The sequence below is a fragment of the Lissotriton helveticus genome, chromosome 1_1, assembly GCF_964261635.1.
Source record: "Lissotriton helveticus chromosome 1_1, aLisHel1.1, whole genome shotgun sequence".
Taxonomy (NCBI): Eukaryota; Metazoa; Chordata; class Amphibia; order Caudata; family Salamandridae; genus Lissotriton; species Lissotriton helveticus.
In genome coordinates this window covers 1,341,272,848-1,341,296,266 of record NC_136057.1, presented here as the reverse complement: position 1 = coordinate 1,341,296,266, position 23,419 = coordinate 1,341,272,848, and the positions used below count along the sequence as shown (strand labels likewise).

Below are 23,419 nucleotides of genomic sequence, written 5' to 3'. Positions count from 1 at the left end.
GCAACGTCCCGGGTGCGGACTTCTAGCATCTGGCGTGGGAATGTGGTGTTGTGGCGGAGTTTTGGAAAGCTGTGATCACCATATTACATGACATGACCAACCTTGCCCTAGAGTGGTCCCCACAGGTGTGTTTGCTGGGTCTGGTTCCATCTCTGCGAGGGGTGCTGAGCAGATTTATCAAAATAGCGCTATTACTAGCTAAGCGCAGGGTGGCACGTGTTGGGAAAGTTGAATTCGCCCTTCAACCACACTATGGATAAAAGACTTGGTGTATTGTCGTGAAACTTTGACCTTATACACTGAAGAATTGCCCGCTACGTCTCGACCCAAGGATATTTGGGAACCGTTATCAAACTATCTTAACTCGCAGGCCACTGCTGCAGAATCGGACTCAGAGACATAGAATGGCCGCCTAACATCATATTATCAGCACATGTAACCGCATTTCACGGTTCATCGATTACATTGCATATATGCATTACTGTACCTTTTTCTGAATGCCGCATTTTTTGTTTTATTTCTTGTTTGACACGATTCATAATGCTTTGTATGTATGTTCCAAGCATCACTATCAATAAACTAACAAAAAAATAATAATAATAATTCACGTCAAAATGGCAGAATGCATTAGATACCAAATTCCCTACGTGCTTAATGATGGAAGAGTCCATTATCCACATTTTGTTTGTATGTCCTGCATACAAGTGCCCTAGACATAAATGGCTTAAGACGATCTGTCTAAATCTCGGCACAAGATCATGCCAAACAGCGCTGCGTATTTTGAAAACTGATACTCGCGAAGATTTAGCAATAGCAATGGCGAAGGTCCTGAGTTGGATGTGGGACATCCGAAGAAATAGCTTGAAGGTTATAGCCAATATTGCTCCGCAATAATTAGTCATGTTTCATATTTAGTGAGGGGACTTCAGTGTGCACTGATTCTGTATCAATAATCCATTTATTATGCTGGTGTTTTACATTTTATGGACATAATAATCCTAGTGATTACTTGTGTACTATCATCCAATGCCATTATTTTTAACTTTTATAATATTTTTAGCATACTTAATCTTACATTTTAACAAGAAAAATTCTTTAATATCATTGTTTGTCTTCTAAGGAATCCTAATTGTAATTACATTTTATGCACTGTTATTGTGTCTTTTATGATTGAAAAATATCGAAATAAAGACTAAACTTGAAAACTTGAAGGTACACTATCAAATACAAAACTGCAGCAGTTGACAACTATCTTTGGGCAATAATGGCTAAGAAGGTTGTCATCAACAAAAGAGTACAAAAAATTGGTGGATAAAAGCTGCTCACAACTGGTATGCGTCTGTACTGTTTTCAAGTGTCAAAGACACATACATACACTATATTAAATCTTAATATGTACAAGAATCCCAGACTAAAATGTTTTCTGCATAGGTTAGCAAGAGCAGTTATCAGTAACCCATGTTAGACTCAGATTGTGAAGTACTAACATATCTGTTTTAACAGTTATGAGTTTTAAAGGAAAGAAATACCAAGTACTGAAAAATGCAACCCAGGATTTTAGTTAGGATAAATATTTATGGGGCTGAAAATTACTATACTGTTTCATTTTTACATGTTTAAACATGTAATTGATTGTTTTTTTAATTTTCAATTGTTTAAAGAAAATCCAAACATAAAACAATGACAATGATAATATACTTTATACAACTAGATTTACATTTTGTTAAAACTTTCAACAATGGCAATACAATGCGCGAGATCAAACCTTTTGTCACAGACAAGTTTCTAACTCTAAATTAGTTTGAGACTTTGAATCCATTATAGCGTCACTGACTGCACTTGAGGCTGTTAGTGTGAAATAACCATGACCACAAGTAAGGGTGGCACATGATTAGGAAAGGGCCAGTAACCAATGGGAAGAGAACTGTAATAAATGTGGTTGTTATTGCTGTTCAAGACCTTTAGCAGTCTGTAGATTCATCAGGCCACAGATTCTCATATTAGCTGCCATCGAAGTACATTATCATGCCACATAAAGAGGGAGATATCTGAACAGATACATGAAAGAAAAAAAAATCACGTGAGGATCATCGGCAGCATGTTTATTCAGGTGCAAAACAATGGTAAAACAAAAAAACACTAGTGGCAAGAAATAAATAAATAGCTTATTACTGACCGGAAATGGAATAGAGTGGAGAGGGCTGTGAGGGATGTGTCTGGATCAATGCTAAGAGAAGAGAGAACAGCCATCTTTAAAAAGTGTAATTGATGTAAACAAGGGTGGGGCTAAACCAATTTAAATTGGACATCTCCTGCTACATTTAAGGAACAATATGAAAAGGAGGAGGGTGAAACGGCGGAGGAGGAAGGCTCGTTCTGACTGGTTGGTACAGCCAACCATAGAGGGTTCTGAGAAACAGCCACCTCCTTTCTAATAGCAATTGGTCTCATGCCACTCTGCTGGAGTGGGGGTGTAGAAAGTGCTGGTGTCTCTACACCAGCAGAGGAGAGAATGCCAGACCAGCTGCTGCGTTGCTTTTCATTGGCTTTCCAGTAGTTCTTCACAGATGACGCACACCGGTGGCCAGTCACTGCCATGATCTCTCGCGTCTCCAGACCGGCATCACTTAGCAGCTGCACGGTTGTGGTTCGGATACAATGGTTTGTATACATTTTAGATAAGCAGGCTTGAACGCTGAGATTCTTCATAAAGTTACCAAGTGCATTTTTGCCCAGTGGTCTCACAGTATACCACACCTTTTCACGAACAGCTTGATGAGCAGAGAGTTTACGAGGCTGCAAATAAAAGCATGGAGCACCAGGGGGCATTTTCGAGATGTACAACTTTAGTGCTGCTACTGGACAGGAGGGACTCTTGGGTTGGGCGTACATTCTTCCCCTGAGAGAGGCCTTGCTCCTTTCAGAGGAACCATTTTGATTTTTTGAAGCCTCATAAGTGGGTGTTGCATATTCATGTCCATCTTCATCAGTTACTATAGCGAAAGCATCAGGTGGTAGCACCCTGAGGCCTTCGCGACCCCTCCGCGCTAGGTGTAACTGGACCTCAAACCAGACCTTGTTCAGTAATGTGCTTGGCTCTGTTACGCCGAATATTGGGCTCGAACGGAGCTTGATCAAGTCCTCTCTTGTAATAGCACCGTGTCTTTCTGCAGTGTGCTTCGCCTCTCTCCGCTTCCGTTTGATGATGCCAAGGAACACATTGTTGGCTGCTATGAAACTGGGATCGTGCATGATGTTTATGGCCCGGCTGAAGGGAGGACTGTTCAAGTACCTATTTATTCCAGCCCGGACACACACAAGACTTTGAATGTGATATTCTTCTCCCTTTGCATTTCTGACCTCCGCATAGAATGTTCTTAATAGCTGGCACAAGCTGTCGCTGCTTACATTTTCAAAGGCCACATCACGCTTACTCTCTTTCAGCCAACCTTTGAAGAGGTCCACAGCCCACTTGGTCTGCAGCTTTGTTCTCAATTCATTTCTCTCAATTTCAAGAGAATCCAGCTGGTTTTCGTCAGCAACAGCATGCCGCTTTCGGGACAGGAAGTCCGCTGTTTCTGCTGGAGATGCCAAGGTGGCATCGGCTGTCAGTGGCACTTCATCCTCATCTGTAAAGCAAAGGTTGAGTCGTTGCATGAATGTTAAGGCAGCACAGTTAATTGAAGATTTATCACAGCAGCAAAGTAAGCATTACATAGATCTCAAAATAGTCCTGCTTTTCAACATGTTCTAAGCTCAGTAGGAATCAGAAACTGAAGTCTTTTGATGTCAATTATGACCAGCATCCCAGTATGATGATAGCCAATGGTCACCCCACTACAAGGTTTGCTGTATCATGATGGACTGTATAGCCAGCTAATAATGCTAGTTACTGGACCCCACTCACCTAAACGCACAGGGATCATAACTAGCACTAATGACCAGCTCCAAGATTAATACTGCACCTAGTAAATCAATTTTGAGTCGTTGCATGAATGTTAAGGCAGCACAGTTAATTGAAGATTTATCACAGCAGCAAAGTAAGCATTGCATAGATTCCAAAACAGTCCTGCTTTTCAACATGTTCTAAGCTCAGTAGGAATCAGAAACTGAAGTCTTTTTCTGTCAGGTATGGCCAGCATCCCAGTATGATGATAACCAATGGTCACCCCACTACAAGGTTTGCTGTATCATGATGGACTGAATAGCCAGCTAATAATGCTAGTTACTGGACCTCACTCACCTAAACGCACAGGGATCATAACTAGCAATAATGTCCAGCTCCAATATTAATGCTGCCCCTAGTAAATGAATTTGCCAGTGCCCGTCTCCACATCTCTCTTGTCCCTCTAAAATGAGCGAGATTCAGCTCTAGCCTGTATTTTCATATAATGAGTGCATTCTGGCAAATAAGATTGACTGTCTGCACTTCAACTTTCTTAGGATTTTTTAATGTTAAAGATTGCTTCGAAACACTGACCTCAGCTGGTTGCAAAGGCTCATAAAAAGGAAAGTACCAATAAAAACACAATATTGCATAAGCCAGGAGGATAATAAGGCTATGGCAACATCCTGTCTTTCTCCTTCCCTACCAACCCTTACCATTCCTATCAACCCTTCACTCTATGCAATAGGACATCTGATGTGAAATGTGTCATGTCAGTAAATCACGACCAGTGTGCACCAGTGTTAAGGGACGCAGGAAAGAGGAAGACAGTAAAATGGATGGTTACGTTTAAATGACAGGTGAAGGGAGACTGGGCAGATGGTCTTAGAGAGCAAGAAAGTGAACAGTAAGCAGGGTATTGGTGAAAAAGAAAAAGTTAATAAGCAGAATAAGGTGATAGCAGGAGGAACTCTAATGTAGACTAACTGCTCACTGCAGAGTTACAAATGATGTTCACTCACTGTAATTTTTGAGCACTTTCCACATAGTTTTATTAGCAGCCAAGGGCTAGATGTAGGTAATTGTAAATTACAGATTCGAAAATACCGAATTTTACCGATTCAGTATTTTCGAATCGGTAATTGCTATGTAGATAAAAAGATTAAAAAATCTGTAAAAATTACCAAATCGTTAAGATTCGGTAATTACCGAATCGGTATTTACCGATTCGGTAATTGCCATTCATTCCTGGAGGCCCATAGGAATGAATGTCAATTACCGAATCGGTAAATACCGATTCGGTAAAATAGGGAAAGAGTCAAGGGTGGCAGGGTGTCACTTTGACACCCGGTTGCACCCCTGATTAGTGCTTGAGTGCTTGTGTGCACATGTGGTACACATACATGCCCTAAGGGCATGTATGTCAGCGCCAGGATGCTCCTTTCGGAGCGACAGTTAGCACTTTAGAAATATCCCATACAAATATGTCTGCCACATGGCACAGTTGAAAATGCATTGATTTGCATTTTCTAAGGTATTCCTTATTTACCACCAACTAATAGCTGGTGGTAAAAAACGAGTCCTTAAAGCACATGAGCACTGTTTAAAGTGCATCCTACATGTCATTTACCGATTCGGTAAATACTGAATCGGTAAATGATGATTCGGTACATACCGAAATCGGTAAATGATGATTCGGTACATACCGAATCCGTAAATACCAATTCGGTATTTACCGAATCTGTAAATTGGCCCCCTACATAACAAAAGCCTATTACTGGTTGGTAATGGCCAAAATTCGTTAATTTCGGCCGTTACTGACCGGTAATAGCCATCCTAGATCTGGCCCCAAGTGTTTCCCGTTCCAAATTATGTAGTAATATCAAATTATTGTATAACAAGCACTTGCAATGCCAATAGATCTGACATTGACTGTGATCATTTTGGCTTTGTCAATGCTTGTTTTTGCCAAATAGTTTTGTGGTGCTGCCGGGCCCTTGTGAAAGTAGAAAGGAAAAAAAAAATTGGCTTAAAGCATAAATATGTTTTGGGGTCTGAAAAATCGAACATCATCCCAGCCCTGAAAGGATCTACTTTGTGTGAGGATGTGCTCCTTGTGAAAGGACAGAATACTATCACTCAACGATAAGTTAGCTAATGGTTGAAGTGGGCTGACTCACTGCCCTGTGCCTTGGGAGATGAAAGAAAAATATGAATGACAAGAATCGACCAATGGATGAAGAGGGCTGGCTGGAAGGCTCTATTAGTATGGTATATATACTTTTAGTAAAAGCAAACGATCTTGGCTTAGACTATACCTAAAAATGAATTATGAGACACCTGTGTTTACCACTCTTGTTTTTTAAAGTTATTTTTCAAATACAAATATAAATTTTTACACAGCTTGTACAAACAGCTAATATAAAAATGTTCCAAACTATAAGCAGATAGAGGACCAGTGGCAATGAGATAAGGAGATGCATTACACTAGGCTGTCACGAGTGGAAGCTGGGGATAGGAACCAGGTCAAGTAGTTCGACAGTGGACAACTTCATAGGTAGGCTCTTCTAAAAATGCATTTTCCTCAATATAACATTACATATTCTTGATGTTAATCCCTCCTTGAAATGATGATGATGTTGCCCCCCCTCCCCAGAAACATTTTGGTAGAGGCAGCCAAGAATGAGGATAATTTCTGAAAGAATAACCATCATGCATTGTGTAATGGGATGGACATATTATGAAGCATTGACTAAAGCAGATATGTCTTACAACACTTTCTTTCTTTCTCAGGATGGAACTGGAACTCACAGATCACACCTCAGTCATTTGTAATGCTGAACACTTTGAATGGGTTTCTTAAATTATTCGTTTTGTGAAACTCAAATAAGGGGAACACGTGGTTTAAAAGGTCGACCCTGCTCACAGAATGGCAGAAAGGGTAGGGTTGGTGGATGGACTTTGGGCAGTAAGAGTAAAGTATTTCGAAATCCCACTCAATTGAGAGATCTTGGAGTGTTTTGGCCGCTTCAAAGCTTCAAAGTGCTGGGATGCACAAGTTTTTTCTTCGAATCAACGTTGTGGTGGCTACTGGTACTAGAGGAGTAACTTGGTGGCACCAACGTCCCTGGCCAAATGGTCCAGTTTCAAGCCCTTCATATGAATAGTTGTAGAAGGGAGAAATGATTATGACATGTCAGTCAGCAAATCTATGATAAACCCAAGTATGGCTAGTATATGACAGACTGTGGTTGAATGGCAGTGAACCCTACGACTTCACACCTAGACTCTTCTGAATGGGGCATCATCATGGACTTTGATTTACAATTATCCGCATGACCATCAAAAACATACCCATGATTATAATGAAACATTGAAAAAGTCTCCCTTCTGCCTCGCAACTGATAGCTGTCCAACCCCACACAAAATATTTACAAGTGTAAGCCTTACAAGGAATGTCCCCAACAAAGGTTATTGTTCTAAAAGGTTCCCAGGTACTAGAATCACCTGAACAATCAATGTTTTAGGAGTACAACACACAGAGGAGGAGACAATGTCCCAGATGAAAGACGCAAGCACCCAGAAAATGCCAATTTCTGGCGTTTTTAGTTCCTCAGAACCTTGATTACTCACCTGTTGGACTCTCGCTGTTTTCTCCTAGCTCCATGTCTGGATGATCCATGTCTGATGCGGCTTCCTCGTTTTTGATAATGACTGGCACAACTGTAGGGGGAAATTAAAGGTATTAAGCCACTAAAATTAATATATGTCCGATCCGTGAAACAAGTTATCATTGATTAAAACATCAAAAAGCTGTAACCAAAACCACAACTTAATGCTTAGATACAAACTTAATTGGAATTTAAAAGAAATAGAGATGTATATAAAAAGCCAATATATTCAAAGGAACTGAATGTAGGACAGGGACTGAGCGTTGTGCAACAAGGCGATCTGATTCTATCATTTTTCAAATAAGTTCATAAAATGATGAGTGCCATTTTGTATTTTGTCTTACGATTAATGTTACATCGTAATGTTTTGCAGCTCCATGCTTGACTTCGAAGCTGCGTCTTCGTGGCCTTTCTACCTTTATAATAAAGAATTCTTGCAATAAAAGGGAGTGTCCTGAGAGATCCTTCTTCCTCCAGGTCATACTCAGACCCCTGCTTCCAGGCAATGTTGCAACTCATTATGCTAGCATTGGAAAGACGTACAGACTTAGTTAACCCCTCAAAAAACACACAGACAATATTTTAACTTGAGAACCTATTTTTTAATGATCCATCATGCACTACCTCTTGACTAGGGTCAGTGAAAATCAAACAAAAAAACTTCCTGGTTACTAGAAATAAAATAACTTTATAGAGGTACCATAAGCTATGGTATGACTGACAGTTCTCAGCTTCACTGAGCAGAATAATTAGTTGTACCACAATGGGTTTATTTAAATCTCCACTTACATTTAAATAGCATTCGCCTAATAATTGCAATCGTGGACTGCAGAGTTATCTGCTCATATACAACTGCTGAGGGAAACGTAAATTCCACTGAAATATGTTATTACTCAAATCAGAACACAGTAAAAATAAAAATAAAATAATTCTATGCTTCTCTTTTAAAGGAAATATCACTTCTCGTGAAACGTATATCAAAGAGTGGTTATCTGCAGGTTCTGGGAGGTTTCCCACAAGTTAATTGAAAAATGTGTAGGCACCAGTGATGCTCTGGATCAGACAGTTGTCCTCTTGCCTCTGCATCAGCTGACCTGAATGCCCCACCTGCTGCAACATATTCATATGCATCTCCAAGTCACACTGGTTTAATCACCTTATGAAGCCACCTTGTGCCATGCCTTTCACTGGCATACTTACCATTTCTAGAAGTTAAAGTGCTGTTCTTGGTCATCAGCCCATTAACTGTTTATTTCAAGGTCTTATTTGCCGCTACATCACCACAAAGTATGGCAGTACACTTCACATCCAACAGATCTAACTGGGTGCAAGACCCTTATGTGCACCGTTGCAATGAGAATGAGGTGAGGATGCATAGAGAAAGACATACGTTGGGGCCAGAGGCAACCACGTGAAACAAGGTAAAAGGAATAACCAGCACTTCAGAGACAGCCAAACATTGAGGAAACATTTAAGCAACCGCTGCAGCGGTCCCTGGGAAGAGTACAAACGTTAACCAGGATATAGTGTTAGCCTTTTAGTTTTCTAACAACAACCTCCAAGGTGGTCGGATTCAGAGCTCCTTGTCTGCACAAATGCCCTAATAGTAACACATTTTCTCTTTATATTAAGATATAAATAGACCTTAACATAAGCATTTGAAGGGCCTCTCAGCCAATTTCTAGAGACGCTATAAAGAGTCACATGGACGAGCTTTGCAGACCCAGTGATCCAGACCTACTTTCAGGCTGCAAGTTACCAATGGCAGCTAGCACGGTTCTACAGAAAAGGCACCTAGGACAGACAGTATTGGTGAGACATGCCATTTATGTCGACTATATGAGCTGGGATGAGTGATTGGGAATAAGTAAAATGACCCAAAATGAAAAGCAACCCTGCATCTACCTCCAATTAAGACCCACGTCCCTACTCACCACTAATGTCTCCTTCAGACTCCATCTCTTCCTGAACGTCAGCTCTGTCCTCATCTTTAATACTCTCTGAAAACACAGGTTCTGCTGCTGAACCTTCTGTAATAAATACCAAACATTTATTCATTAAGCATGGTGTAAATCTAATAATACACACCTGACAACATGGTTTCTACTCTTGGAGGAATTCAGTAGCCACATAATTCTGCCCCGTGCCTCTCCACCACAAGGTCAGTGGCAAAGTTTGACAAACTTGATTAAATAAGGTTAACTGTGTAGTTCGGTGTAATGTGTGCGCGGGGCCTGCCACTCTAAACATTGGGCAGATATTTGGGAACTGTGGGTACTTCTTCACTTCTTCACTTCTTACACCTTTCCAGGTCGGCCATTGTACAGGGCTCTAGAAATTCAACATCAAACATATAAATATCACTTTAAAAAGCAGGGTCACGTTTCCTTGAGGACTCTTTCTCTACTTGCTAAAAAACATAGTGTGAGGGTAAGGTCACAACAGCTAAAGCGTTCTCAACCATAATGAAATCACCCACACTATCTTTCTCCTTCATTCAACGACGTTTCAAGATCCTCTGGGGAGAGTAAATGTTCCCAATGTCGACAATAATGAACACTTGCCCATCCTCCCAGAATAAAACCTGGTCGAAGCTCACCCAAAGTTCTTTGCTCGGACTTCATCGCCTCAGGATCCTTAGAGGCGCAGACTTCTTGCTCACATTTTATGTTCGGTGAAAGCACAGCATTGACAGGGGGGCAATCTGGAATAAGGAGACAATTATGACCATGACCGTGTGTCGTAACAACCAAGCATCTAACATTCAGAGTCGGTTCCCCTTATACATTCGGCTCCTTCAAATAGGACAAGTGAGTGTTGGAATGGAACAGTCGATGAAAAGTCAAAAAGAATTTCCTGCTTGAATCCCACGCATAGAGAAAACCATGCACACTTTACAAATGTAACTTAAAATAAACCAACATTTGCAAAAAAAAGTATTAAAAGGACAACTGATGCTGTTCCTGACATCTGTCAGATCTCGGGCAGTTTCTTTTTTTCCGAACTTGTTTGATCATTTTATAAAACAGACAAAGATACAGGCTTATGACAAGTCGATATGCAAATACTTGATACAATACCAGTATGGTCATTCTGAGGATTAGTAAAGGCTGAAACATGTTGGTACATGAAGACAGGGTAATGGAGATGTTTCTTCTCCCACATAACAGTTTATAATAATTTTTTAATTCTGCCAAGTGGGGCCCATAATAAAACTTACGGGGGTACTCACTTCGATAGTTTTAATGGTCTTTTTTTCTAAAATAGTGATCCCTCTCATGAAATACTGTTCTTAAAAAACACACATGCTCCACCCTGAGCAATGTGTAAATGTAAAGTGGTGTAATGCAGGAACAACCTCTTATGTTGTTAGTTATCCAATAATTATAAAAATTAATCACCAGCACTATCTGCACAATTTCTGCAAATTTTGCTATCTGCACAAATTCTGCGAATTTATTTTAACATTTTTGATAAACTTATAAAAATCACTCCTGGAACGGATGCCTGGATTCTACAATGTTGCAAAGCACGTTAAACATACACAAATAAACCAAATAAGCAAAACATGTTTAAGGGACAAGCAACGCACAAAGTTGCACATTCATAAAACATATATCAAAAGCTCAACATCAAATGTACCAATTAGGAAGGTATTTTCTTCGCCCTTCCAGTTGTTTTTATCAAATATGGCTGTGTTATTTGCTTTTTACACGGTCCGTCAGGGAGATAGTCTGTGGATTGTACAAATGTGAGGAGCAATTTTGCTCTCTATATTCTTGGATGTGTATCAAAATGTATTTCAAAATTAATGAAAATTATAGAGACTCCTCCATTGGAAGTGTTGACGTTTTTCGTCCTAGAAACTGCAGGCCACTTCAGGACAGAAGAAAGACGAAGTCCTAACTTGTGGATGGGATGCCGTAATCGTCGGAGGAGGATTAAAATCCTAGGAAGAAAAAGGTGCCAGGCATCCCGTCTAAAGGAAGAGGATCGAGGAGGATGAGGGATCTGAATCCCTCAAAAAGCTCCAATGGGTTACCCAACTAAGATGGACAAAGCGGTGTCGATTACATCGACATAGTGAGGCATACGGGCCATCTGACGTATGGCTCCAGGTACCCGCAAATGTTTTTATTAGAGGCTCGGCCGGCGAGCAGCGGGAGCTCGTAGCCGGACTGGACTGCACCAGACGCTGGTCTGCGCCAGGATGTGTCAGCAGCACTGTGATGAAGCATACCAATATTTTGTGGATGAGGGTAATTTTGGAAAACGTATGGTTTTCCCCACTAAGGTCTCTTCTCTCTTTTATTTCAACCACCCTTTTTTGATTCGGCCACAGGAGTAGGGGGTTTTCTTCTCGTGCAGTGAGTTCTTAAGACTTCTTGGGAGAATGAGGTAAGGCTGAATCTCTTGTCCCTTTCAGTTGTGTATATCATTTTGAGAAAACTTGTTGCCTTTAACATGTCTTAGAATGAGTGTGTTCATAAATTATGTACACATCCCTGCTGTGGGCACTCCACTAGGGTTTGTCGAAGACAGACTCCACTATGTTTTGAAGTAAACAATCAATGACGCTATGAAGAAAGTATCAAATATCACTCGTGAAAAAGTATTAACAAGATCAACCAAAAATGAAGACACCAGGATGGTGTTAGTGTCGAAATACTCTACATTGAGTGGAAGATACAAAAAAATCATACTGAACCACTGGCGGATCTTAGCAGCTGAACCTGAATTCAAAAATCTGTTCAAACACCCACCAATATTTGCATACACCAGAGCAAGCAATTTCAAAGAGATTCTATCCAAAGGCATTGTCCCACAAACTGAATACAAAGGTACAAGACCATGCCTTAACTGCAATAGTTGCAACAACATTATCAAGGGTAATAAAATCAATCATCCCATGAAAGGCACAGAGATCAAAGTTAACGTGAATGCGACATGTGATTCTTCCAATTTAATTTACCTGCTGAAATGCCCGTGTGGGAAAATTTATATTGGAAAAACTGAGAGAAAAATAAAAATTCGCCTAAACGAACACAAGTCTAATATACGGACCAAGCAAGAAAGATCTAGCATTGCAATGCATTTCTTAGAACACAACCACAATGTGGCGCAATTAAAATTCATGGTTCTGGAAATAATCGAGAAAAAAGAAGGCAAAGACAACAATAAGACTTTGCTACAGAAAGAGACAGCATGGATATATCGAATGCAATCTCTGAAGCCATTTGGTCTGAATGACCGGATTGAACTGAGTTGTTTCTTATAAGTACCCTCAGTGGTACATATGGACACCTTATTCGATTGTGAGACTGTTAATGACATTTATACACATTTCCAATCTAATGTTTCACATTGTCACATTAAGGGTGTCTAATAGTATATCACGTATATTTCAGCAATCGTTTCGTCTAATACACATTCACGTTATACTCCATCCACACTATTCTTTCTTTGAGCACCCTTCCAAGATGGCCGACACTGTTTTGGTTGTAAGTCCATCTTCGATGTTACCACACTTGATCGAACCCTCGGTCAACAGTCCTTCGTTCATTTCACATTGCAGCGTTTATTTCACATCGTAGCGTTAAACAGATTTAGGACACTCGGATGCCGAATTATGTTTTCGCAACCCGATTAAACCCGAAGGAGGAAATTCGGAACCCCGCAACAATTTCAGTAAGTCGGGTTCTCCCGCCTACGTATTAATGTTTATGAATTCATTTTTACTATTAAAACAATAGGTGATAGTGGAACCGATTTTTACTTAGTCTTTCTATTACAGCACCGCTGAATATTTCGAATCTAAAGATTATGTGAGTTTCTCATTTTTTTCGTTATTTATTCCACACGAACGATGGGTATTCCCCAGCCCCCCACCTCACTTTTAACACTTACGTTAGACGAACGGCCACTTCCTCTTGGGCGAGCACGTCATTACCCCAACAACATTTACACGGTATATTATGCACGAAAAATGACTTGTGGTCATTCTGACAGAAACGTTATGAAATGTTATAAATGTTCTTTTTGTATGTTTTCATGTTGTTCGTTATGACGATGGGTCATGTAGCAAACTAATGTTATTTTGAATTTCAGGGCTCCTTGAGAAAGGGCGATTCGTTCCCGAAATGCATCGGAGCACCGTTCTGAAAAGATTATACTGTTAAAAACAATGAATAAGGAAATTAAATAAACACGAAGGTTAACATTTGATGAACACCAAATAAATATACTTCAAAACATAGTGGAGTCTGTCTTCGACGAACCCTAGTGGAGTGCCCACAGCAGGGATGTGTACATAATTTATGAACACACTCATTCTAAGATTATTCACCAGCGTAAATGGACGGTTACGCCTCCTGCAGGAGCACCCATACATAAGTAAACCTCTCAATAAACCCTCCAAAACACAAATCTAACTAAGCTGTGCACCGCACCTATTGTATTTGTACGCCTTTAACATGTCCCCATATAGGCATGCAAGCCAAGTCCTGGAACACCCTTCCCCTCCACCTCCGAACAGCACCCTCTCTCCCAGAATTCAGAAAGGTACTCAAGACCTGGCTTTTCAACTGACTCCAGCAAGACCAAAGCACCTGAAAACCCTCACAGGACATTAACCGCGCTCTGCAAATCTGAGTTGATTGACAGAGTTGATTGATGCGGGTGTTTCAGGAAAAGGAGCACTGAAATCTCTCAAGGAGCGTGTCCATCCTGATCATATCCGCCAGGGGCTCAATTGAAAGCACAAATAAAAGTGGAGACAGGGGGCATACCTATTTGGTGCTCCTCTCGATCAGAAAGGGGTCCAAGAGTGCGCTGTTGACCCTCACCTGCACCCAGGCAGAGTTCCGGGGTCTTTTCAAAACATTGGCACTTTATATTTTATTAATGGGGGACGGCAGTTGTGGTGTCAATACCTATGAAAGAAGGGACCAAATTGGAATTGTCAACTACAAACCAGAAGTCGAAGTCTTTTTAAAGAAGGGATACAACAGCAATCATAAATCATCTGCTCTGCTTAGGAAGTTTGTGAATTCTTGGTAGACGATGGGGAGAAGCCGTGTTTCATCTGAGACATTGTGCCTCTGTTGTGAGGAACAAGAATGGAAAGCTGTACAGTCGAGAGATGTGTAGTGTTCCCTCTACTGCTGTTTTGGGCCCAAGCAAGGGGCACGGCGATCCGACAGCAGTAACATCAAGTGCAGTAGAGATGCCCCTACTCTACTGGGCCAGTGGAGAAACAGGTTGATCATAGAACAGTAAAGTTAATGCTGTATCGTCATCCCTTCCCTACCTTCCTGGGCCCAGCAAAGGGGAAGGGTGATATCAGCCTTCTAACTCTTTAAGGGAAGCCTGTCTCCCAGCAGTAGAAAATACATTCCATAGATTGCATGATTCACACAAGAATGGTACCATTTCAAGTCCGACCAAACAAGTTATGTGGGCACACAAAATGCTAGCATTCCATTTTGGTACAAGAACAGCAAATATCTGGATAATGGCCCATTAAAATTCCAGGTGGAGGGAACCAGAATTAATGTCAAATATTTTTCTTTGTGTTTATATTTCATTTTACAACTACACTTCCCATGCAACTAAAAATGAAGAATAACTTTGCTCCACTGTATCATACCATCCAACAAACCTTTGATAAAACATTTGATAAAAGAGTACCTCTCCTAACATACAGTCCTGAACTTTTGTAGTCATGAGTCATCAACCCATTGACTGGTCAAAGAGTTCAGATGGTAATTACAGACCCAAAAAAGAGGCAAGTTTTTGGCACAGCCAGGAAACATGAATAAAAGGCGCATCACGTCCGTGAACTCTAATAAAGCCATTCAATCCCAAATTCGTTCCAATAATGGGGTTTGAAAACATCACAATGGGGCCCATCAATTAAATGCCTGCCATCTTGTCGAGCCTGTATATGTAGCCCAACTGGCTTATTACACTGCAGTCTTCAGTGTCACTTTGATCATTCTGTGTACAGCAAATGTGCATGGGCACCAGCTTGTGTGTCCAGCTGCTCACACACAAAGATGGCGAGAAGCACTTTCCACAATTGTAGAGTAATTCACTACTCATTAATTTCAAATCATGAATTTACTGCACTTCAGAGCATTTCATAGCAGTGCGGCAAAGGTCCTCCTGCCCGGATATAGATGAGAGGGGAGCTGTACATTTGTGACCTCCTCCAACTTCCTTGGGAGACCATTTCCTTCGTAACTGGGTCAAGACCCCCCCGAGCCCAGTGAGGTGTATATAGGTTACCTCACTCTGATGGCAAACAGTATTTCTTGAAGGAAAAAAATAAAAAAAAGAAGAATAGGACAAGCGTAGTCATACCTGTTGAAGTCCAGTTGTCTATGAAGAGGTTGCCTTTGAACACAAAATAACTAATTATGCAGTGGTGGTGCCTCCGCTAAGGCGGAGGGGCGTCAACCCACTGCTCTGGGCGCAGTTTTGAAAGGAAAACTAAAATGATAATAACTACAGTTATTTTCATTTTTGTTTTCCTTCCTGCTAAGGTGCGGGGCGGGCCAGGCTGCCAGATATGGGGTCAGAGGAAGAGTGTAAGTAATGCACACTCTAAAGTGCGCAGGACGGTTTTGCCGGCCCTACCAGGTTGCATTACACAGCCTGGTAGGGAACATGCCTAGCCTCCCTGTCCCCGTCTGAGCGCCGAACCACGGCGCTCAGATCAATCACACCGCGTTGTGATTGGCCATGGGATTCTGGACTTCCTGTTGCAGAGCTGAGAAGATGTTGGAGGACTGCTGCCAGCAACCAGGTAAGCCTTTATTTTTTTTATTCCGCTTTAAATATTAATGTTAAAAAATTGTTTAACTTTTGCTTTCACAGTATACTTTTATTGGCATGTGCTCCCGTATCCATGCAACAATGGTGCTTAAATTAGGTGGCAAAAAAAACAAATGTTTCAGGCTGTAGCAAGAAGATCCAGACCATCTACTGCACATGATCCCTTTTTATGTGTCTCCAGAGTGTGCAGAGAGGGTGAGTCAAGTTCCGCAGACCCCTTCCAGATATGAAGAAAGGCATGCTGTAACTAATGTCATGGGTCACTTGCTCACCTGCTGGTCTTTTTTTTAGATCAAACTTCTCTGCCAGACATTTTTCTTTCTCGTTCTTTACATTCGGAGACACTGGGCTTGGGGCAACTGGAGAATCTGAAAGAAGGCGCAAATAATACAAACGAGAGTATTAAAAACTATGCAATAGCAAAGCTTTGATTGAAAATGTTGTGCATACTCCTGTGAGCAGCAAAGTGACATCGGTGGTCCCATACCATGACACAGACACAATAGCTTTGTATCGGACAGTGTCCTGGGCTTCTCTACATCCAACACACTACCCATGAGGGTGGACAGAACCAAGTGCATTCTGCATGGATGCCTAGGACACCATCCGTCACAAAAGCCGCTTAAATTAAGAACTCTGATAATTCACCCATCTGTCAAAGAAAACACCTGAAACACTGATACCACAGACATCCTTCTAGTACACAGACATACACAGGACATCGTTCATCTAGCGAATTAACTACAATGCAGGAAACAATACACTTCTCTCTTTCCACCTAGCACCAATGACACTGACAAAACACAAAGTAAAATGAATAACTTCTTGACATGTTTCACAAAAATAATATGCACAAAATAACATTGCTCAAAAACTATGACCCCAACTAACTGCAACACCTACAAACTTCTACATACGTGTACAGCAATCAGGCACTATGTTTCTCTCAATTCTTCTTGCGGTGTCTGGAAACGCTTTATTAAAGATCACTGAGACAGCTTATATCAATAATACCGTAAACATCTGGCTACCTCTCGACAAACTTGACATCAGGACCTCTTAGTTCCTCAGAGTGTCTGGCAAGTCTCACATCAACTGCACTCTGGCACTTTCAGTCCATTGAATATTGTTGACGTTCAAAAAAAAATTTTTAACAACTGGGCACCTGGCTCTGGCGCTTCAACTCCTCTTCACTGCCAACCAGTCCAGGGACCAAAGTATTCGCTGGTACCCAAGAGTCCCAGGAAAAACATAAAATCCCTAATAAAGATTTTATCATCAGTTAATGTTTCCCTCTCCCAAAAAGTGCAATTTGTAGAGCAATGTATTTTTAGGTTTCGCTGGAGGGCGGAGCTCTTAGCTCCGCCTCCAGAGAAATCTCTTGATTTCCAGTAAGGAGAATGGAATACGCCCCCCTGTCCCATTGGCTAGCTCCATAAATGGAGGCTAGCCATTGGAACAGAGATCTGTCTGTCATTCACAGACCAGATTCGTGGGCGTTCCCTCCATTTTTTCCCTGGGCGTTCCGCTATCCACCCTTTTTGCATCGTCATTGGGCGGTGGGCGGAGTTTCGTTTTTTTTTTCTTCTGGGTTTGTTGTTGTTTTTAAATCTTGCCTTCCCTCGTCCTTTCTCTGTGTCCGTTACTTTCCCGACCCCCTCCCGCTCTCCGTTCCTTTCCCGCCCCCCCCCTCTCCGTTCCTTTCCCGCCCCCCACCCCCCCCCCGCTGTGCGCTTTGATTGATACTCTCTCCCTTCGGTAAGCGGATGGCCCGTGTTTAAAATACTCGTCACCACCATGGCTAACAATGACGTCTGAATCCGTGTAGGTGAACATGCATTTTCTAGAATATCCGTGGCAACTCATTTTGCACTCATGGTGGCAAGGGCATGAGTTGTCCACAGTTTGCTATGCAGCAGCTTGCTCTTTGTTGACTTTTAAGGCCCTTCTCTCTCTATGCAGTAGTTACTCGTGACAAAGTCGCTCGATAGCCCCTCCCTCCCTCTCCTCAGGCCGGCCAGCCGAAGGAAGCAGCCGTCCGCCTCCAGCCAGGGCCGCGCTGGGATTGGCCCAGCCAGCCGAGCCTCCGCCGCGTCATCGGGAGGAGGAGTGGAGAGCAGGAAGCAAGAGATCTGCCGGAAGATGTCCAGGTGAGTGTTTTGTTTTTTTGTTTGTTGCTTTGTCCGTGTGTGTGTGTCTGTTCCCGCCCCTCACCCTCCCGCTGTCAGTGTGTGGCCGTTCCCGACCCCCCTCCCCCTCCCGCTGTCAGTGTGTGGCCGTTCCCGACCCCCCTCCCGCTCTCCGTGCCTTTCCTGGTATATCTTACACTTCCCACTAAGTAGGCACAAATACGTGGTGATGCCTTTAGGTATACGTGTACCAACTACCAACCAGTCTGTGAGTGAGAAAACAAACCCTTGCGATCGGGGGCCAACAGGACCGGTGTGAGGACCTCCAGGGGGGCAACCATGGCTGGCTGCGCGCCCACCCCCCAGGGACTCGCACAGCGCCTGGAACAGGACACCTCGCTTCTCAGCTCGGCGCGGAAACACAGCGTGGGATGGGACTTCCAGACAGACGCACAGACAGGAAACAACAGGCGCCCATCACCTCACACCGGCTCTGGAAATAGGTCACGGAGGGAGGTGGGGCCGGGAGGGGGCGGCACGGGGCTGCCATGGAGGGAGGTGGGGCCGGCCGGTAGAGTGTGACCCGAGGGGGGCTCGGGACAGGCCCTCGGAGGGGGGCAGCGTTCAGTCTGCAGAGACAGGAAGGGAGGAGGAGAAACGCACTCACAGCTCTGCAACAAAGTCGCCGAACGTTTTTGTGCCATTCATGGGCCCTAAGGAGATGTTTGGGAAGAGCCCCTCCCCCCTCCTTCAGTGCACCCCCTCTGAAGGATGAAGGCAAGAGACTGCGCCGCGCGCAGGATGGTGCAGACACGGGGGTGTCCGGATCAGGTGTTCCCAACATGGGGGGTCTGCACCCCCTGGTTCCCAACATGGGGTGCCCGCACCCACAGGGGGTGCGAGATGGGATTTCAGGGGGTGCAACAAAGAGGGGAAGAAAGTATGTACAGCATGCATGATAGGAAGCAGGAAAGACTTCTGTAGAGGCGTGAACATTAATCATGCATTTCCAAGGGTGCGGGACATAGAAGAGGTTGGGACCCCCGGTCTAGGTTCTATCCAGGGTCTGAGTCGGGCCTTTCTCTGGGGCAACCACATTCCATCCCACCCACTGGGCCTTGCCAGGCTTAGAAAAGGCACTGGCCCCCTCTTTCCTCCACTCGCGGCCAATCCCCTGCTTTACCTGTGGAGCCCTTACCCCTTGTATCTAGTCATAGTTGCATCTAGGTAAATCACATTTGTGGCTTTGACAGTGCTCTAGAAAACAACTTCCTCATCAGGGGAGTGTGAGTACGGTGCCTCCCTGCTGGAAAGTCCAGTTCTTCCCGACATTCTAGTAGACAAGTGCTGTTGCAAGACGGTATAGAGGCTCGAACCAGGGTTAAATCTCATATATCAACAAGGAGAGAGGTAGGGAAATTCAAAGACACTCTCTTAGTCCCCGGTTAAATGTCAAACAACAAAAGAAGAGAGGTCTAATCTGGTCAAGTACACGACTACCAGAAATGTGGAGCAAAAGGATAAGTGGATAGTATTGATCACAGTCACTCTAGTTGAGTGGGATCACAGTCACTCTATTTGAGTAAGAAAGCCCTCACACACCGACCTAGTCAGTGTCATGCTTCATCATCGGGCCCCACCGAAGAGACCGAGTGTCTCTTCGGTGTGCTACGACGCCAGAAAGACTGCGGAGCTGGTTGTGTGGGGAGGAAGTGTTGTGAAGATTTCTCAAATTAAAAGTGACTAACAGGGTATCAAAAAAACTTTAATGAGTGATCCCTAAGACACGTGTAAGTGGTATATGTGTCTGAATTTAAAAGCCAAGGTTATTAGGATTTGGTTAAATTCAGCTAAATACCACAAATTAATTAAAATCAGTCAACATGTTTCTGCCTTCAGTGTGGTATGTATTCACCATGGCATTCTTCAGGACTATAACCCCGGCGGTGTGGACACTCTAATAGTCCACCCTGACCTGGGGGCGTGAAAGTGAAAAGGAAAAGTGAAAAAAGTGCTTAAAAAATTGGGAGAGCAAATTGCTCAATCCAAAAAACCCAAATTATGGGTGTATCAGCACCTGTAAGAAAAAACATACAGACAAACAAATATGGACAAACATACAATTAGTATATGCCAGCGTAGACTTATCATAGTGCTCCTAAGATGGTGGCAAACCTATGTGTGCACACAATAACAGAGAACTTATGCACCTTCCAAGTAGCCCTTAGGGATATAAGTACTGGCTAGGAGGTGAAGTGCTAGAGGTGGTTAAAAACTACTGCTTGTAGTGAAGGAGATAAAAACGCGGTGTGAAATCTCCATGAGAAGGGATCAATTTGACCAAATGGTCGGTGACCCCCACAAGATGGTGAAATATGGAGAACATCTCACTTTAAAATTGGGCGCTACTTGCACCATGGGTCTCGGGAGGGGGGTTGGAGCGCGCTTGGCACATCCTACGAAAAAACGGGATGAAAATGTCAGCATAACCCATACAATCACACAGGCACTTAGCTTTTGTTAATTGTAGTAACCGTTCCGCTGGGGGTGCAGACTCACGCCCTCTGCGCTCACATCCCGCTTGGCAACCTGCTAGAACCCTCTTGACCGGACCCCGACGATGGAGAGCGGGGCCGGTGAATGCGTTTAAGAGCGCTTTGTTTACGCGCTCGATTCCGGGTTGGGCGTGCCTCGCTGGGTTCGGGTTGGGCGTGTCACGCTGGGAACGAGGCTTGGGGCGCACACGCCCACTTGGGCGGAGCGCGTTTGTGATCAGACCGAGGCTTGGATTGAAAAGCCTATCCCTGCGCTAGCCTAAGGGAGATGGTTACACGCTATTGGTTACTGTTAGGACCATGGGTGATTATTGTTTTCCAGTACATAGAACGGGGAATTTGGTCGTTTTCCTATGCTTTCAGGATATTGGTAATGATGCCAATCAAAGGGTTGTTGTAAGAAGGGCAGGACGAAAAAAACACATACTTATACAACACAAACTTTCAAAAGGATTGGGATTTTACTGTGGACAAGATGTTAAAGTGCACAGAGTTTTTATGAAAAACATGTTGAATGTTGCATGTTTTAAGCAGACCAGTTCTGTGTGATGTCTAACAGCCTACTGGGGTAATGGAGTTCATGTTAGGACTGTGTTCCAGGGGACATCATCGTTGAGCCCAATGATATTTGTCCCCAGACGGTAAACCCAACGCTGTTCTTTTTCGAACAGTCTATTTTGTATATTCCTTGTACCATCAATTTCCTTTAAAAAGGGACGCAGTCTAAGAGATACGCTGGTCCACACACGCCCAAAAGAGAATCCACTGAATGTTACACCATCAGTGACAATGTCGTGGGGACTCCCCAAAATCACCGGGCATTACCCCTGCTCGGACTGTAGTGTTTGCCATTTAACACAACCTACAAAAACCTTGGCATTGGAAGAAGGGAAAGTGTGGACGCAACGTGATCATACTAATTGCAACTCATGCAATGTGGTCTATCTAATCACATGTTCCTGCAATCTTCGGTACGTGGGCATGACCACTAGAAAAGTGAAACAACGGATCTGCGAGCACCGAAGTAACATAAGGTGCAAGAAAGTAACCACAAAGCTGAGCCGCCATTTTCTAGAAAAGAATCATACCACTAATGACATGAAGTGGACTGTCATTGAAACCGTTGATGGTACAAGGAATATACAAAATAGACTGTTCGAAAAAGAACAGCGTTGGGTTTACCGTCTGGGGACAAATATCATTGGGCTCAACGATGATGTCCCCTGGAACACAGTCCTAACATGAACTCCATTACCCCAGTAGGCTGTTAGACATCACACAGAACTGGTCTGCTTAAAACATGCAACATTCAACATGTTTTTCATAAAAACTCTGTGCACTTTAACATCTTGTCCACAGTAAAATCCCAATCCTTTTGAAAGTTTGTGTTGTATAAGTATGTGTTTTTTTCGTCCTGCCCTTCTTACAACAACCCTTTGATTGGCATCATTACCAATATCCTGAAAGCATAGGAAAACGACCAAATTCCCCGTTCTATGTACTGGAAAACAATAATCACCCATGGTCCTAACAGTAACCAATAGCGTGTAACCATCTCCCTTAGGCTAGCGCAGGGATAGGCTTTTCAATCCAAGCCTCGGTCTGATCACAAACGCGCTCCGCCCAAGTGGGCGTGTGCGCCCCAAGCCTCGTTCCCAGCGTGACACGCCCAACCCGAACCCAGCGAGGCACGCCCAACCCGGAATCGAGCGCGTAAACAAAGCGCTCTTAAACGCATTCACCGGCCCCGCTCTCCATCGTCGGGGTCCGGTCAAGAGGGTTCTAGCAGGTTGCCAAGCGGGATGTGAGCGCAGAGGGCGTGAGTCTGCACCCCCAGCGGAACGGTTACTACAATTAACAAAAGCTAAGTGCCTGTGTGATTGTATGGGTTATGCTGACATTTTCATCCCGTTTTTTCGTAGGATGTGCCAAGCGCGCTCCAACCCCCCTCCCGAGACCCATGGTGCAAGTAGCGCCCAATTTTAAAGTGAGATGTTCTCCATATTTCACCATCTTGTGGGGGTCACCGACCATTTGGTCAAATTGATCCCTTCTCATGGAGATTTCACACCGCGTTTTTATCTCCTTCACTACAAGCAGTAGTTTTTAACCACCTCTAGCACTTCACCTCCTAGCCAGTACTTATATCCCTAAGGGCTACTTGGAAGGTGCATAAGTTCTCTGTTATTGTGTGCACACATAGGTTTGCCACCATCTTAGGAGCACTATGATAAGTCTACGCTGGCATATACTAATTGTATGTTTGTCCATATTTGTTTGTCTGTATGTTTTTTCTTACAGGTGCTGATACACCCATAATTTGGGTTTTTTGGATTGAGC

General features: G+C 43.2%; 1 protein-coding gene across 3 annotated transcripts in view; it reads right to left on the bottom strand.

Moving 5' to 3' along the window:
• Positions 1-2,087: 2,087 nt before the first annotated feature.
• Positions 2,088-23,419, bottom strand: part of LOC144823893 (uncharacterized) — a 42,884-nt gene continuing 21,552 nt past the window's right edge. For all 3 annotated transcript variants that reach the window (XM_078682806.1, XM_078682797.1, XM_078682787.1), the window contains 5 exons: positions 16,668-16,763; positions 10,157-10,261; positions 9,492-9,587; positions 7,520-7,609; positions 2,088-3,629 (listed from right to left, as the gene is read on the bottom strand). In XM_078682806.1, the coding sequence (XP_078538932.1) occupies positions 2,287-3,629; positions 7,520-7,609; positions 9,492-9,587; positions 10,157-10,261; positions 16,668-16,763 (1,730 nt within the window). In that variant the 3' untranslated portion in view covers positions 2,088-2,286. The remainder of the gene's footprint in view (positions 3,630-7,519; positions 7,610-9,491; positions 9,588-10,156; positions 10,262-16,667; positions 16,764-23,419) is intronic.